General features: G+C 43.9%; 1 protein-coding gene across 4 annotated transcripts in view; it reads left to right on the top strand.

Annotated features, from left to right (window-relative positions):
- COL12A1 (collagen type XII alpha 1 chain) overlaps positions 1–18,817 on the top strand; it is a 321,024-nt gene that overhangs the window by 86,259 nt on the left and 215,948 nt on the right. For 3 of the 4 annotated variants that reach the window (XM_068281498.1, XM_068281499.1, XM_068281500.1), the window contains 2 exons: positions 9,229–9,498; positions 14,553–14,819. The exons of the other annotated variant lie outside the window; for it this stretch is intronic. In XM_068281498.1, coding sequence (XP_068137599.1) covers positions 9,229–9,498; positions 14,553–14,819 — 537 coding nt within the window. The remainder of the gene's footprint in view (positions 1–9,228; positions 9,499–14,552; positions 14,820–18,817) is intronic. 4 annotated transcript variants of the gene reach the window in all.

Below are 18,817 nucleotides of genomic sequence, written 5' to 3'. Positions count from 1 at the left end.
GCCACAAACATGCATCAATTTTATTGGAATTCCACGTGAAAGACCAATACAAAGTGGTGTACATGTGAGAAGTGGATCGAAAATCATACATCATTCAAACATTTTTTTACAAATAAATAACTGCAAAGTGGGGTGTGCGTAATTATTCGCCCCCCTGAGTCAATACTTTGTAAAACCATCTTTTGCTGCAATTACAGCTGCCAGTCTTTTAGGGTATTTCTCTACCAGCTTTGCACATCTAGAGACTGAAATCCTTGCCCATTCTTCTTTGCAAAACAGCTCCAACTCAGTCAGATTAGATAGACAGCGTTTGTGAACAGCAGTTTTCAGATCTTGCCACAGATTCTCGATTGGATTTAGATCTGGACTTTGACTAGGCCATTCTAACACATAGATATGTTTTGTTTTAAACCATTCCATTGTTGCCCTGGCTTTATGTTTAGGGTCGTTGTCCTGCTGGAAGGTGAACCTCCGCCCCAGTCTCAAGTCTTTTGCAGTCTCCAAGAGGTTTTCTTCCAAGTTTGCCCTTTATTTGGCTCCATCCATCTTCCCATCAACTCTGACCAGCTTCCCTGTCCCTGCTGAAGAGATGCACCCCCCGAGCATGATGCTGCCACCACCATATTTGACAGTGGGGGGTGGTGTGTTCAGAGTGATGTGCAGTGTTAGTTTTCTGCCACACATAGCATTTTGCATTTTGGCTAAAAAGTTTCATTTTGGTCTCATCTGACCAGAGCACCTTCTTCCACATGGTTTCTGTGTCCCCCACATGGCTTGTGGCAAACTGCAAACGGGACTTATTATGCTTTCTGTTAACAATGCCTTTCTTCTTGCCAGTCTTCCATAAAGGCCAACTTTGTACAGTGCATGACTAATAGTTGTCCTATGGACAGAGTCCCCCACCTGAGCTGTAGATCTCTGCAGCTTGTCCAGAGTCACCATGGGCCTCTTGACTGCATTTCTGATTAGCGCTCTCCTTGTTTGGCCTGTAAGTTTAGGTGGATGGCCTTGTCTTGGTAGGTTTACAGTTGTGCCATACTCCTTCCATTTCTGAATGATCGCTTGAACAGTGCTCCGTGGGATGTTCAAGGCTTTGGAAATCTTTTTGTAGCCTAAGCCTGCTTTAAATTTCTCAATAACTTGATCCCTGACCTGTCTTGTGTGTACTTTGGACTTCATGGTGTTGTTGCTCCCAATATCCTCTTAGACAACCTCTGAGGCCCTCACAGAGCAGCTGTATTTGTACTGACATTAGATTACACACAGGTGCACTCTATTTAGTCATTAGCACTCATCAGGCAATGTCTATAGGCAACTGACTGCACTCAGATCAAAGGGGGCTGAATAATTATGCACACACCACTTTGCAGTTATTTATTTGTAAAAAAAATGTTTGGAATCATGTATGATTTTCATTCCACTTCTCATGTGTACACCACTTTGTATTGGTCTTTCATGTGGAATTCCAGTAACATTGATTCATGTTAGTGGCAGTAACATGACAAAATGTGGAAAACTTCAAGGGGGCCGAATACTTTTGCAACCCACTGTATTTACTGTTAAATACTAGATAGATAATCTGTATTCTGCATTTTAGTAATATAAAATGAATGCAGTCGTTTATGCAAATACTACCTGAAATGAGAAGAATATGGAGGATCTACTACTTACTCCTTTTTGGTTATTATCTAGCTGTTGTGGTTTTCCTCTGCCTCTAATACCTCAGAATCTCTGAGCGACAGTGAATATGGAGATCAGGAGATCTGACTCCCCTCGATTACGGCAGTAACAGGATCTTTGCTGGTGTAGGAATCAAAATACCCTGTTGAAACCTAAAAAGCAGCATAATTGTCAGGCAAAGTGAAGCTGCAAAGGGCCCCCTGTGTTTACCTATAGTGCACTAGTAGTACTTAAAGGGAAGGTTCAGGGAGGGTGGCTAAAAAATAAAAATCAATTTCCACTTACCTGGGGCTTCCTCCAGCCCGTGGCAGGCAGGAGGTGCCCTCGCCGCCGCTCCGCAGGCTCCCGGGGGTCTCCGGTGGCCAACCCGACCTGGCCAGGCCAGCTGCCAGGTCGGGCTCTTCTGCGCTCCAAGGCCCGGCACTTCTGCGTCCCACGCCGGCGCGCTGACGTCATTGGACGTCCTCCGGGCTGTACTGCGCAGACGCAGTAGTTCTGCGCCTGCGCAATACAGCCCAGCGGACGTCTGATGACGTCAGCGCACCGGCGCGGGACGCAGAAGTGCCGGGCCTTGGAGCGCAGAAGAGCCCGACATGGCAGCCGGCCTGGCCAGGTCAGGTCGGCCACCGGAGACCACCGGGAGCCTGCGGAGCGGCGGCGAGGGCACCTCCTGCCTGCCACGGGCTGGAGGAAGCCCCAGGTAAGTGGAAATTGATTTTTATTTTTTAGCCACCCTCCCTGAACCTTCCCTTTAAGAAGGATTTTATTTAATATTAAAAGTCAGCTTTAACTGGCTCCTAGCTATTTATGGAAGGCCTAAGCTTCATGTCTGAAGTTTCAGAGCTCATATGTAGTTTATTAAGGGAATTAGTCTGTTGGACTTGTTGACAGGAAATGAGAGGAAATCTCCACAGCAGAGACGTGAAGGGTAATCTCTACAGCAGGGACATGAAGGGAAATCTCCACAGCAGACAGCAGTGATAACCTGTCAGAGGTTACATTTTTCAGGTCTATAATAAACTAAACCAAACTTTTCCATCGGGGGCTAAGGGAGGTGAATTCACTGCCTGTCATCTTGGTACTGGCGTCAGGGTTGCCAACTCATCCCTTTAAATACTGACACATCTAAGTTATACAGGTTCTGGGGTTTCTCACAGATAATCAGTGCCTAAACTGCATCTAACTAGCCACAAGACATGTATAATTCATAAGCGTCCATATTTAAAAGGGTTTGAGTTGGCAACACGGACTGGCGGTGAATAGGTGCCCCTCCATGGAGTCACATCTGAGTGCGGCTGAGGCTGTACTTAGATGTGTTTTGCCTCCAGGTAATACGACCACATGTCAAGTGATGACATACGTGGTGTCACAGATGTTGCCATTTGGCAGCATGAATTTGGTTGAGGCTGAACTGCCCAACAAAAGCACACAGTTGCGCCATCCGTAGAGAAGCGGCCTAAAACACACACAAAAATCCTGGCTTTTTCCTCATTTTATATGAACTGGTTTAGTAAGGTAACAGAGTAATTAATAATGTGTAAAGAACAGGGATTAGTAAAGGAGTTACTGAAGAAAGGAGAGGGAGATTGGAAATTGAACAAGTTTTAAGTCATTAGAGTGCATATTTTTTGCTTATGATAACAGGCAAGGGATCATTTAGGAGGTTTTCTTTTTCTTACAGCACTGAATAGACCTATTTTACTCCCAGTAATTTAGCAGCCTTGGAAGGAATACTTAACACTTGAAGTTTTTGGAAGGTCTAGTTGATTGTGGTAGAGCGTGTGTGTGGTCTGGATATGGAAGAGCCTCTGAATACGCACACCAAATGTGTTCTGTAAGCATTCGTCCTTGTTGTGGTGCTATATTATAGATTTCACTGAAGGACTGAGGTCAGCGGTACACATCTGTATTCCAATGACAATGTGAGATTGTTAGACGGTTTGTCATTTTTATGGCTTGTTCCACTTTTTCTTGAATTACTCAGCATCTGGATTACTTTCGGGTAAAACGAGTGTGTGAGAAAGAAGGGCATCTTATGTTTCTCTGACTTAAGACAATGGGGCCATTTACTGCAGCCTTTAGGCTTCTACAACTTACATTTTTAATTATGCTGACTCACAGAAGACAAAGTACAGTACCCACTGAAAACTCAATCTGCTCTTCATCAGTTAAAAAAGATATTGGAAGTCACTGTCAGCATCTGACATGGCAATATAAACTGTATCTACCAGCCCAAGACCTAGCATAAATAACTTCAGGTGTAATTAAAAATTCAGTTAGTTTCAGGGATGGACAAAATCTATACTTTCTCAATAGCTGTGTATTTTTATTCACCTTTATACTTATTCAATTTTGCGATAATTCTAGTAAATTAGAGCTTTCCTTTAACCCTTGATGACTGCTGGCTGTAGCCAGAACCTTCTACTTTAACACATATAACGAAGCAAACTGAAATGGGGAAACAAAGTTGTGTGTAACTACACGTACCATGTTAAAGTATTCTGCCTTTGATTAGATAACCAGAGATAGACAAGTATAAGGCTCTCCTCACTTGTATTCAATCAGCTAATCAAACCTAGTAACATAAGGGTAAATAAAATGGTTGTTCATTTAAATATATCAGCTATATCACTGCTTATCTAGGGCAAGGGTTAAATTCTAAACAAAAAATAGTTTTGTTTTGTTTTGTTTTTTTACTAATCTGAATTTACTTCATTATGTTTAAAAAATGAAACACCATTTTGTCAGTCTGAAACATGCCTGTACATTTGCTCTCCATACTTCTCTCCCCATGGAATCAGACTGAGGGCAGGGAAACGCGTAGTGTTGACTAGTGTGCTGAGCTGGCAGTTAGTCATCTGGGTGAACTTATGGGTGAGTATAATATACCAGTGTGACCTTTGGACCTTGGCCTGCAGATTTAGAATGACCAGTAGTGGGGGTTGTGCTGTGTGCCATCTGTCTCCAAACAGGCACTGTGTCAGTGAGTAGTGTAAGGAGAGCAGTGCTGACTGAGGATATTGAGATGCTACACTGCGCTGCACATTGCTGCTGTTGTTGTGTGAATTTGCAGTGTACCCTGCCCTTCTACCCTATCTCCCATGTTCACAGCTTGACCCAATAACCCGTTTTTTTTGCGTTTGTGTGCTTCTGGAATAGTCACAGTGCAGCTTCTGGGTCCCCCTTGCTGTCTTTGTTTTCTATGTTGCATTCAAGTGTATTTAATGTTCATGAATCTGCTCTAGATATGTTTTCCTATTATGGCCCTTTATGGACACTAGGATAGGTTGTAACTGAATGCTGGCAGAACGTAGAGAATGCAGTCTTGTGGATCTGCTGGGATTCCCTGGCTCTTTATAAACAGACCCCAATAACAGCCACTTCATGCTGGAGACATGGAAGTAATTCAGTCAGGATAACAGACAGGAACATGCAAGAACTCTGTATTTTACGGCTTTACTTTACCATTTTTCTTAACTTACAAAGTCTCCAGCAAAATGTTCTGTTTCCTGTCTGCTCTTATATGAATGAATATCACAGGCCTGTTTGGCATTGTAAAAATGTTTTATTGAATGTACTTGCTTCCCCGTGCAACGTACATTAAGCACAGCGCAGTATATACTTTGTCTTGTAATTTTTTTATCCCACATATACCACACTTATAACTTGAACAGAGGTAATGGTTAAATGTTCATTTTGAGGCCTCTTTTACACTTAATTTGCAGTGCGACACCCTTTCTGCACACAGGGTAATGCAACAGCAATGAAAGTGTTGGGGCCCAGTACACTTACCGCGTCATGTTGCGCCGGAAGCTTCCAATACACCGCCGACCCGCTGCAAAGTCAACAGTGCATTACTGTGCGACTTAACGAAATCTCAATGACGATAAACATCATTCGCAAAATTGGTTAATGATAAATACAATTTTAAACCATTTTAAACCAGAGTTGATCATGAAAATATATTGACATTCAATGCAGATTAACCCAACCCTACCCTCACACAGAACCCTTTCCTGGTGTTGCCTTACCCTAACCACCCCCCAATGGTGCCTAACCCTAACCACCCCCCTAGGGTGCCTAACCCTAACTACCCTCCTTAGTGTTGCCTACCCCTAGCCACACCCCCTGCAGAATCACCCTTTTAGAAACGCTAATATCTTGATAATGTAAAATCTGTACATACAAACAAAATAATATGACTCAAACTATAACATTGCAAGCTTCTAAAATGATAACATATTTAAAAAGCTTTAATGTTTTAATGTTGTTAACGATATTTATCAGGCACCCTTTTTTCTGCTTTGGGCGCCGTATTAACAATAATGGCATTAGAGTCTATGGCAGCGCCGTTTTCGTCCACTCTCAGCCGGCGCCCTTCTTTCCAGTTACCCCCCTGCCACATACAGCTTTCCCAGTAATACTGCATCCTGCCAGCTGCCATGTGCAATTACCATTCCATGGGCAGCCCCCTTCCATGTGTACTTATTTTCTAAACCTTCTTATTTTATTTTGCATTTACTACTTAATGATGCTGTGTGTCCATTATATACTCAGAAACATTTTCTTTTTGAGCATGTTCAAATGAGTTATTAATAAAAGTGTTAACTTAGTCAAAGTGTAATCCAAAACAAGTATCAAAAATTGTAATCTGCTCAACATTTTGGGATCTCCTTTGCTGTGTTTTTCATTTCATAGTGCACCAAAAGTTTTCAGAGGGTGCAAGATCAAGACAGCAGGCAGGCCACTTTAGCATCTAGACTATTTTACAATGGAGCCATTCAATTGTAATACTTGTACCAACCAGAGAAGGCAGCTGTATTTCTGGTTCATATCTATAGATAGTTTAACCTTTGTATGGTAGAATTTTAACTTTAAATAACATTTAATATAAGCAAGTAGATCATATAAATATGCTCAAATTGTAGAGATTTACAGGCATTTTTGGATGCAGCATTAAACTTCGTTCACTAATAGTGGTTTTTTGAAGTTTTTCTGAGCCCACACAGTAATTTCTACTATGAACTCATAACGGTTTTAATGTAGTGCTTCCTAGGTGCATGAAGATCACACTCATCCAGTATTGGCTATAAGACTTGTCCCTTGCATATAGAAATTTGTCTGTATTCTCAGATTTTTTTTTTGTATTAATATGGGTTTCAGATGATGAAATTCCAAATATTTGCAGTTTTACTGTAATGGATTGCGGAGACACCGCCGCGCCGTCTGACAGTGAGGCGGCTGTTTCCGCGTTCAGACCGGCAGTTTCTCCGCAGCAGCATGCGTCTGGTTTGTCTGAACCTAGTAGTGTACACAGATGGAGAGCCACGCGCGCGTGCTGCAAGACAGGCTCTTTATGCCAATAGGAGAGGGGTCAGCTGATCGGAACGATCAGCTGATCCCAGCATGGCAGGGGATTGGCTGAAGGGAACTGGGCGGCGCTGAGGAGCGCTTTGCTATATATACTCCTTGCCTGTCAGTTGCTGGTTGTCTGGCGTTGCGAATGCTTATGTGTTAGCACCTTAGAAAGATCTTTCAGTGAGGTTAAACCAGGAGGACCTGGAAATCCACACTTAGCCAGATTACTGTGTTACTATTGTGTTATACTTCAGACTAGTTCCAGGGTGTTGAGACCACGGACCTCACACCCAAGACTAGGGATACTGTGTTACTATTGTGTTATACTTCAGACTAGTTCCAGGGTGTTGAGACCACAGACCTCACACCCAAGACTAGGGATACTGTGTTATACTTCAGACTAGTTCCAGGGTGTTGAGACCACGGACCTCACACCCAAGACTAGGCCTTGTTTGATATCTGTTATGACCTATTGCTTTCCTGACTCTCCTTCTGCTTTCTGATTCGGTACCTACGCATATCTGATTACCTGTTGCCAACCTTGCCTGTCCCTGGTTACCGAATCAGCCTTCTGTCTCTGCACTTTATCTGCTTGTGTGTTGCCGACCCGATCTGGCCGACCCTTCTGGCTGTCACCCGGCCCCTGAGTGTTCAGTCCATCTGCAGGGACCCCCTGTCTCTCAGAGGGACCTCTCTGCAAACCAGTCAAGGACTCATCCTCTAGGAGTCCTTTGACTGGTTAGAGTCATCTGCTCCTCAGGTGATTCTACTCATTACTGTTGCACCAAACACTTACACGTTTTCAGGTGTCCAGAGGTTAGTTATACTTGTATTATTGGTGATTCTGCAGATCATTAATAATCAGGTATAAATCTGTATTCTTGGTGATACTGCAGATCACCAATAATCAGATTCTCTCTGTGTGCTGACACCGATCGTTACATTTACATTAAGAAATGCTATTCTTATATTATTGCACTATTTGCACGTTTGTGGGTTTTAACCACTTGAGGACCCACCCTTTACCCCCCCTTAAGGACCAGCGCTGGTTTGATTGATCTGTGCTGGGTGGGCTCTGCAGCCCCCAGCACAGATCAGGGTGCAGGCAGGGAGATCAGATTGCCCCCCTTTTTTCCCCCCTATGGGGATGATGTGCTGGGGGGGTCTGATCTCTCCTGCCTGCTGTGGGTGGCGGGGGGGGGCACCTCAAAGCCCCCCTCCGCGGCGAAATTCCCCCCTCCCTCTCCTACCTGCTCCCCCCCCTGAGATCCGGGCTGCACAGGACGCTATCCGTCCTGTGCAGCCAGTGACAGGACGTCCCCTGTCACATGGCGGCGATCCCCGGCCGCTGATTGGCCGGGGATCGCCGATCTGCCTTACGGCCAGCGCCGTACAAATGTAAACAAAGCGGATTATTTCCGCTTGTGTTTACATCTAGCCTGCGAGCCGCCATCGGCGGCCCGCAGGCTATTCACGGAGCCCCCCGCCGTGATTTGACAGGAAGCAGCCGCTCGTACGAGCGGCTGCTTCCTGATTAATTAGGCTGCAGCTGGCGACGCAGTACTGCGTCGCTGGTCCTGCAGCTGCCACTTTGCCGACGCACGTTATGAGTGTGCGGTCGGCAAGTGGTTAATGAATCACCGAGGGGTGTACTTCTCATATTTCTTTCAGCCTCTTTGGGTTGCATATTTTATACCCAGTTATGTTTAAGACTTAGGCCCATATGCAATTCACCTTTTCACCTGAGTTTTCTCCTAGGAGATATTTTTTCATCTTCAAATTAAAATAACTTTCCAGCACTTTTCAACGAAAAAATTATCAAAAAGTAAATGAAAAAGGATTATTAAACTTATTTTGAGCATTTTCTTGCTTTCTGATGGCTTAAAATGCATGTTATTGACAAATTTAAAAATAACACCCAGGAGAAAACTCAGGTGAAAAAGAGAATTGCATATGGGCCTTAGTGTCAATTAACCGCATTAGTTGTGAGATGTCATACCATGAGTGTATGTATTATCTTGTTTTTACTAGCATGTTAGCATGTTAAACAGTGTCCCAAATGGACCGAAGTGATTCTAATAATATTGTTTACTTAAAAACTATTTAATATGGCTCCAGCTTGTGTAATGTATTATCTGCTGAGACTTGGGCCAGGCTGTTTATTCATCTTCAGATTTGTTTCTTTCCTAGAGCGTGGGTCACCTCGTGATTTAATAACAAAGGACATTACAGACACCACAATAGGAGCATCATGGACAGCAGCTCCAGGAATGGTGCGGGGTTATAGAATTGCATGGAAGTCACTCTTTGATGATGAGTCTGGAGAGAAGACAGTACCTGGTGATGTCACTGACACAGTGCTGCAGTACCTTACTCCAGAAACCAAGTATAAAATCTCAGTGTTTGCAAATTACAAAAGTGGTGAAGGTGCCCCTCTTGAAGGAGAAGCTACTACTGATGGTAATGTTCACTTTCTTTTTATATACAGTAATATCCATTGCCCCTTAAAGAGTATAGATGACAAGGGAATTGTTGCTCTGTCAGCCAATCTGTGTACACGCATATTAAAAATTAGCATATTAAGATTGAGCAGTCACCATGAGCTTTGTAGCAACTACACAAATTCACTATCAGAATCGACTTTGAACATATCCTCTGCGCATGTAGTTAGTACATATACATTGATGACAGGCATGGCTACTCATCCGGATTCCAGATATTTGAACTTTTTTCAGCTATCCGACCTCTGATCCGGATTCCGAATACCTGGGCAACTCCGGATAGCTATCTGTGGATATTTGGCCGCATAACGCGGATATCCACGGATATTGCAGGTATCCGGATCCGAAATACTGTAACTAAGGAGATGACGTCCTGGAGCCAATTAGAGGGCTCACAGCAGAAGCCCTAGCAACCAATCACAGAGGGGAACCCTGGACAGCCCCACCTGACCTCATTGAGCCAATCAGAGGCCTCCCAGCCTAAACCCTGGCACCCAATCACAGAAAGGAACACTGGCCAGCCCCCCTGTATAATAAGGAGGGCTGCCATGATGAGACATATTGTCTTGCTAAATGCTCACTGAGAGACATGCTCCAGTGCTGGTGGCCTAGCAGCAAGGGCTGTACACAGTTATAAACCTAAAGCTGTTCAGTGATTAACCCCTTCACTACTATCACTACACTATTGTTAAATCGTTTATTAGCTTGATTGATGTCATAGTGTGACAGTTAGAGTGTGTGCTACAGTGCTGCTAGCCTAGTAAGGGCTGTACACAGTGATAAGCTGCTCAGTGATTAACCCCTTCACTATCACTACACTATTGTTAAATCATTAATTAGCTTGATGTCATTTTTGTGACAGTCATTGTGTGCTGCAGGCAGCTGCTATGTGTCTGTGTGTGTGCTGTGCACAGACCAGGCCAGCTGCTGCCTGCTGGCCAGCTATTAGCCTTAGGTATAGGTTAGGGATTAGGGGATATGATTACTGTGTTATTGTGTAGTTAGTACTGTAGTACAGCAGTCAGTGCTAGTAGTTGTTAGAGTAGTAGTACCACTGTGTTAGCTTTCTACAGAACTGCTGTGCTGTGAGCAGTGCCAGTGTGCCAGTTAGTGTGCACTAGTGTCTTCTCCTCTGCTGTCTGACTGTCACTCGGCACTTGACACGTGTCATGTGGCACTTGACACGTGTCACGTGGCACTTGCCAAGTGTCACGTGGCACTTGTCACGTGGCACTTGGCACGTGTCACGTGGCACTTGCTAAGTGTCTTGGCAAGTGTCACGTGGCACTTGCTATGTGTCACGTGGCACTTGACACGTGACACGTGGCTAGTGCCACGTGACACGTGCCAAGTGCCACGTCCGACATGCTCTTGGCACACGATACACCTACTGCTGCTACATTGCCCTGCTCCTGCTGCCTGTGCAGCTCCCACCGCCAGGCCAGGGTGCCACAGGCCACTGATACCACCTATATTTAACTCAAAACACCATTGCTGCATAATTGTTTGGAGGTGTCTTGGCTGAAAACTGTTATGTCCCAGTTGTGCGGTTGGACTTTGGACACAATGTGGGCTGCACGACCGATGTCTGGAACCTAGGCCTAATGTTAATTGACAGCCATTTTTTTTTGGGGGGGGGGGGGATTTGAAGTCCCCACATCATCAATTAGTGTTCCCCTTTACAAAATAATGATGATACATGCCTCATTTACCCTAAAAACCCTTTTTAAAGCAATTTAAAGGCCACTTCTGGTTTTTCTATCCAGATATCCGAATCTGGCCGGATACCCAGAATACTGAGGTCGGATATCCGATTCGGATTGGAAAATGTTGAACTCGGATATCCGACCTGGATCGGATATCTGGGTATCCGGATCCGAATTGGATCCAGATAGTGAAAAAGGGATACCCGAGCAACACTGATGAAAGATCATCAGTTCAATAGAAATTGATTTGAAAGAGTGTCCGGTAGCATTAAGCTGAGTACCCATGGGCAGATCACGGCCAAATGGAGCGGATATCTCCACTGATGAATGATCATTCCCCAACAAAATCTCTCAAGGATGATAACATTTATTGGCTAACTTAAAAGAATAAGCCTAAGCTTTCAGCTATCCAGCCTTGTATAGCAAGCCTATAGCTTATACATTTTACAGAGCCACATTAAGCCAACATGCAGACAGCCTGTTTCAGACTTTTGGTCTTCATTGGTAAATGGCAGGGATTGATATAGCTCTATGTGAGAGGGCTTGGACCAGTGCAGCAAAAAACCCAAGCAGCTCAGGGTGACCCAGGACCACTGGGAAAGTATAAAGGACTTATGTTGGGGATACATGGTATGTTTCTGTACCGTGTATAGAGCAGCTGATCCGGCCAGCTGATAATATTCAGCTGGTCCGATCACGCTGCTTGACCCCCGCCCGCTCGATCCCCGCCAGTGGACAATGGCAGGGAATCGAGCAGCTGATAAGGAGCACCGGCGGGGACAAGCGGGGAATCGATCCGCACACGCGGGCGAGCGAGGACGAGGCGGGGGTCGATCCGGCGGCTAATCGGCCGCCGGATCGACCCATGTATTCCCAGCATTAAAGAAGCCAAAATCTGCTCTGTAGACCATGTGAGTTGAAATAATAGTTTTGGCTCATAAATTAAAGAAATAAAGACTCTGGACATTTGGAATGTACTGAGAGGAAGCACATGTATATGCATGCCAATGCAAAAGAGCCTATTAGTATACAGGACCATTAATCAAATCTTGACAATCTCTTTTGGAAGATTAACATCCTCCATGATATTTCATACAGTCCTGCAGTTTGAAGCTGCATGCTTATCTTTAAATGATTAAAAGATTCCATGAGTTAACATAACATGATGTAAATGTTGTCTTTTCTATGGTATGCATATAATGTGTACTGCTTTGATCAATAGTCCTTTCAAACAAATAACAGGTAAGCATGTTAATAAATCAAATATAATAAAATAACAAATTAGGACATCTACAGTTATAGTAACAATGTCCTCTAGCCTCTAGGTAGTATGACTTGTTCTGCAAAGTTATGACCTAGCCATATGAAATGTGCACAGTTCCTTTGAAATGTATTATATTTTACTTGCCATTAGTTTGAAAGTCATGATTCAGTCATGCATTTTACTAAAAAAAAAAAAAAAAAAAAAAGTAGTAATTGGAGATCTGCAACTTTGCTGGAGGATCATCCATTCATTAGCATGTACCGTGAGAAATAGAACCCAACAGAGTTTTCATACAGTCCAAGCTTAACAGCAGGATCACTGCAGCTGTTCCAATTGCATCACCTTGGCCATCAAGTTTAGGCTTGACTTTATTATACTTACATACTTGTGTGTAGCTGTGATATGTATTTTTTTAAAGTGAAATCCTAAGAATTTAAAGAAATTCTCTGAAGACGTATCTGTTGAAAGATTTCCCAAGCATTTTCAGCTTGGAAAACACATGGGAAGCATGTGGATGTTGTCTTCAATAATTCATGTTCTAGTGAGGACTATTTTTAGGATAATGGTATACAATGGAGTAAAGCATTTGGCTGAAGCCTAGGGACACATATAAAAACAACTTCCCAATATATCTTGCAAAATATTCTGCTAAATAAATCTCATTTTTTAAGGTGTACCTGTAAAACCAACACAGACCAAATTGATAATAGTGGGCTGGTGCAGTGGAAGTTATTCTCTTCTTGGGGATGGACAACATCGGAGAGCATATGGCAATCCTGAACACCTACACTAGATTAACATTTTGTACTGTTAGGAAGTAAAAGTTTAAACTATGCTAAAACTGGGTGTATGGGACAGTAATAGCTTAACTGGTAATTTGATATATAGCTACATAGTTATTTGGGTTGCAAAAAGACATTCGTCCATCGAGTTCAACCAGAAAATAAGGTACAACACTAGCCTGTACACTAACACTTATAACCATTAAACAACTCTCGGTATGGTCTTTTTTTAAGCCAAGTTGGATTTGCAAATTTCTGCTACTTACCTTTTTAGCACACAGTTTTATTTTACTGAATCCTGTCCAGATTTGTAGTTTCACTTATATTCTCCAAGTTTCTTCAGCCTATATATGCTTTGGTAAATCAGGGTCAAACTTATGCTGGTAATAACTTGTAGAAGGAAAATTAGACTATTGGATAACTTCTTCTTGATCCTACCTATGCATTATTGATTGTTGGACAAGCTTTACATTTATGGACAAGCGTTGTAATTACGATGCAGGAGATTTGGGCGCAGCCAGCGCCACCATAGGCCGTAATAGGAATTACGGCTATAGCGGCAAACGGTCAGTAACTTCAGCGCCGTCAGAAGATGGAGCTGAAGTTGCTTTTAAAACACTGTAATTCGGTTTTCAGCAATAGCTGGAAGTGGACTTACATCATTTACCCACTATCCATGTGGACCTAGAGGGGGAATAGTATTTAGCGCCACTGGGAACTTGTGCAGCAGCAGGATAAGCCATATACTGGCTGTATCCTGCGCTCAAGTCTCCAGGCGGCCAATTCATATGTGTGCTTTATGGAAATAGGATGGCTCATGTGGTTCTGCTTTATCTCTGCTGCTTTATTAGAGACTGAAGTGAGCCAAGCACCATTTCACATTGAATTGATTACACTCTCTAAAAAAATCCTCTTTGTCTGGCCTCAAACACAGTGATGTTATTGCATAATTCCGCAAAACAATGTACTGCATGTAACACTAACATGTCTGACCTGCATGAAGACTTTAATGGTACTTATTTTAATATAGGTGCTAGAAAGAGCATGTACATATTATTTTGTAGACCCAGCCTACATATTTGAATGTATGGACTCAGTGACACGAATCCCTTTTATACGCAGCTCAAGTTGCTCTTTTGCTTAATAGAACAAAGGTCAACTCTCCAGAGACCACTTGTAACTTATACATATGTGTAATTAATGTAATGACTGATATGTGTGAATGTAATGACTGATATAAAACTGTTATTCTTTATCACAGTGTCACCAAGTGCAAGGGCAATCACAGTAAGTGATGAAACAGAAACTACAATGAAAGTCACATGGCAACCAGCTCCAGGAAATGTGGCCAATTACCGTGTCATTTATCGACCACGAGCTGGTGGAAGGCAAATTGTTGCTAAAATGCCAGGCACAGCCACTTCTACAGTGCTAAAAAGGCTTCAACCCTTAACAACCTATGATATTACTGTTGTCCCAGTTTACAAGTCAGGAGATGGGAAAGCAAGACAAGGAGAAGGAACAACAGGTATGGTTTCAAGAGGTGTAGCTGTCTTCGGTTCTGGTTTGGTCCCATGTAGATTTTTTTCATCAATGGACTTCTGAATTTACTCACTTTTTTCAGGAAAACAATGCTGACCAGAATGTGCATAAAGGGGTTAGAATACAAGGAATGCAAACAATTGTGATGGCTCACTGTCACACCTTGCACTAGACTTTTATGGAGTTTGTATGGTCACCTTGTTTTTTTGTGGTTATGGGCTCTCTGGTTCCCCCAACACCCATATCCCAAAACATTCTGCTAAATGAATGTTTTCTCCCATACTGGTCATAGAACAGGACACTCCTGAGGGCCAGTTAAAGCACACGTGAAGTGAGAGGAATATGGGGGCAGACATATGAATTCCCTTTTAAATAATGCAAATTGCCTGGCTATCCTGCTGGTCCTCTTCCTCTAATAGCTTTAGCCATAGACCCTGAACAAGCATGAAGATCAGGTGCTCTGACAGAAGCCTGACTAGATTTGGTGCATGCTTGTTTCAGATGTTTGATTGAGACATTACTGATACCAGAACAATCAGCAGGACAGCCAGGAAACTGTATTATTTAATAGGAAATAAATATGGCAGCCTCCATATACCTCTCACTTCAAGTGTACTTTAACCACCCTGGCGTTCTGATTAAATCGCCAGGGTGGCTGCGGGAGGGTTTTTTTTAAATAAAAAAAAAACTATTTCATGCAGCCAACTGAAAGTTGGCTGCATGAAAGCCCACTAGAGGGCGCTCCGGAGGCGATCTTCCGATCGCCTCCGGCGCCCAGAATAAACAAGGAAGGCCGCAATGAGCGGCCTTCCTTGTTTTGCTTATATCGTCGCCATAGCGACGAGCGGAGTGACGTCATCGACGTCAGCCGACGTCCTGACGTCAGCCGCCTCCGATCCAGCCCTTAGCGCTGGCCGGAACTTTTTGTTCCGGCTACGCTGGGCTCAGGCGGCTGGGGGGACCCTCTTTCGCCGCTGCTCGCGGCGAATCGCCGCAGAGCGGCGGCGATCAGGCAGCACACACGGCTGGCAAAGTGCCGGCTGCGTGTGCTGCTTTTTATTTCATTAAAATCGGCCCAGCAGGGCCTGAGCGGCAGCCGCTGGCGGTGTTGGACGAGCTGAGCTCGTCCAGACCGCTCAGCTGGTTAATGATGTGAATTATTTTAAGTTACTCTTTAGCTGTTGTGGAAAATGTCAGCAGTACTATATACATGCTTAATAATAATAATTCTGTTAAAGAGACTCTGAAGCGAGTCTAAATTAACTTTTTTAACATGTAGTCATGCTAAGATTAAGAACTATAACCCCTGCTAAACCGCCGCTATCCCGCGGCAAAATGAGGGGTTTATACCCCCCAAATCCCCTCTCCTAGCTCCGGGGAGCGCTTCCTGAATGAGGCAAAGCTTATGGCTGTAGCTCTGCCTCTTAGCACGTCAATCCCCGTTGATCGCTGCCTCTCCCCGTCCCTCTCAATCTTCCTTCATAGAGAGGGGCGGGGGAGAGACAGAGCTCATAGCTCTGCCTCCATGAGCAGCAAAATCCACGACCATAAACATTGTGGATTTTGCAGGGGGGATTTGGGAGGGTATAAAACCCTCGTTTTGCCGCGGGATAGTGGGGTTTTAGCAGGGGTTATAGTTGCTAACATGACTGCATGTTAAAAAAGTGAATTTAGACTTGCTTCAGAGTCTCTTTAATAGGGAGCAGGCCCGAATTAACATCTCAGAAGCCTATAGTCACAGATGTCCTGGCACCCTAGACTTCGCTACTCTCCATGAACCTAAAAACCCCTACCTAACTGTACCACAAATGTGCTGGCTATCCCAGCTGTTACTTCTCCCTTTGTTCCCCTACCCATGATAGGTAGCTACTGGTGTCCCTTAGCATTAGGTAGCCTCAGTATTAAGTAGCTAGAGATGCCCCCGACTGAAGGGAGATCTTGTCAGTGGAATGTCGAGACCTGGGTAAGTAACCTGTCATTTATGCTCTGCTCAAGACTCTGCATAGGGAAGGAAGGAGGGAGACAATAGGGGAGTGAACCGCCTTTCCATCATCAGACACCTGTAGGCACGTGCCTACGGTGCCTTATGGTAAATCTGTCCCTGATAGGGAGGTAGGTTGGAAACCAAAGCGCCTTGTTTTTGTTATATTTTTGGCAGGTTTTTTTTTTTTTTCATTTTTTGAATCTAACAACTAATCTATAAAAATATATATAGCATACAGATACCTTCTCACTGACCTAGACTAAGAGCGCAGTCAGAGCAACAGGGCATTTGCATAAAGCATACTAGTTCCAGGACAGTGACTTTATAAGTAATAAATGGCGAAAGACCAGTAGTTGGCACCTCTACAACCAGTAAAAAAAAGCTTTCAAGTTACTGTCTTGACGGATTCCTTTTAAGAATTAGACTTGTAAGAAATCGCTAACATCTGCTTTTTAGCTCAGGTGTTTAGGGTTAAGTTTTATTAGTGTAATGCTTTTAACTCTTTCATATGTGCACAAGAAATTAGGAGAAGCAGTTGCAATCCATAAATTGTTTTCATGTTCGGCAAAGTGTTTTCGTTTAAATATTACAATTTCTCACCTCTGGACATATCTGACTTATTAGGAGTTGACACCTGTTAAATAGTTTCATATGTGTGATGATGGGATTTCTGCAGCAGCTCAAGTCCTATATGAGGAATGAGTTAGTATGGCACATTTTGTGCAATCATCAGCACTTCTTGCTGAAAATGTCTGGGGCTCAGTTTAATGGTTAAAGAGAACCCGAGGTGGGTTTGAAGAATATTATCTGCATACAGAGGCTGGATCTGCCTATACAGCCCAGCCTCTGTTGCTATCCCAAACCCCCCTAAGGTCCCCCTGCACTCTGTAATCCCTCATAAATCACAGCCACGCTGCTGACAAACAGCTTGTCAGAGCTGGCTGTGTTTATCTCTATAGTGTCAGTCTGCTGCTCTCCCCGCCTCCTGCAGAACTCCAGTCCCCGCCTGCATCCCTTCCCTCCCTGCTGATTGGAGGGAAGGGACGGGGGCAGGGACCGGAGCTATGCAGGAGGCGGGGGAGCAGCTGAGACTGACACTACAGATGTAAACACAGCCTCAGAGCACGGCTGTGATTTATGAGGGATTGCAGAGTGCATGGGGACCTTAGTGGGGTTTGGGATAGCAACAGAGGCTGGGCTGTATAGGCAGATCCAGCCTCTGTATGCAGATAACATTCTTTAAACACACCTCGGGTTCTCTTTAACTCCCCAGAGCAATAAAATGTGCTATTTACAATCCATGGAAACACTGATGGCAGCTCGGGTACGTCTCGGAGTGGAACTCGTGTCTTCATAGAGAAAAAAGTGTATAATAGTATTTAAAAGAGACTGAAACACAGACAGCTTAGTTGCCAATGGACTGATTTCCAGAAAATATTATTTTTCCTTGTGTCACAGAAGTTGCCAGTACTGCAATGGAATATTTTGTTAAGTTTCCGCTAGGATCAAATAACTACTCTATACATTCTTTAATTAAAATGCTGAGCAGCCAATGTAGGTTCAACTAGGCTGGCTTTACTGTTAGGTGGACTAGAACAGGAATGGCTAAACTAGTGTGTGTCTGTGTGTGTGTGTGCACGCGTGTGCATGCTTGTGTGCATGTGTGTGTGTACATGTGTGTGTTTGTGAGTGTGTGTATGTGTGTGAGCATGAGTGAGAGTGAGTGTTTGTGTGTGTGGTGTGTGTGAATGAGTGTGGGTGTGTGCTTGGGTGTGTGCGGTGTGTGTGTGTGGTGTGTGTTAAATTGAAAAAAAAATGCTAGTAAATTGAAATGGACGTGTGTGAGAGAATATAAATGTGTGAGAGAGTGTGCATGTGTGCATGCATACGTATGTGTGTGTGTGTGTGCGTGTGTGTTTGCGTGAGTGAGGGTGTGTGTGTGTTCGGGCGTGTGTGAGTGTTTGTGTGAGTGTGGGGGGTTGTGTGTGTGGGTGTGTGTG

This window comes from Hyperolius riggenbachi, chromosome 4 (genome assembly GCF_040937935.1).
Source record: "Hyperolius riggenbachi isolate aHypRig1 chromosome 4, aHypRig1.pri, whole genome shotgun sequence".
Lineage (NCBI taxonomy): Eukaryota > Metazoa > Chordata > Amphibia > Anura > Hyperoliidae > Hyperolius > Hyperolius riggenbachi.
The sequence above is the reverse complement of the archived record's forward strand: the minus strand, read 5'-3'. Positions and strand labels throughout refer to the sequence as shown.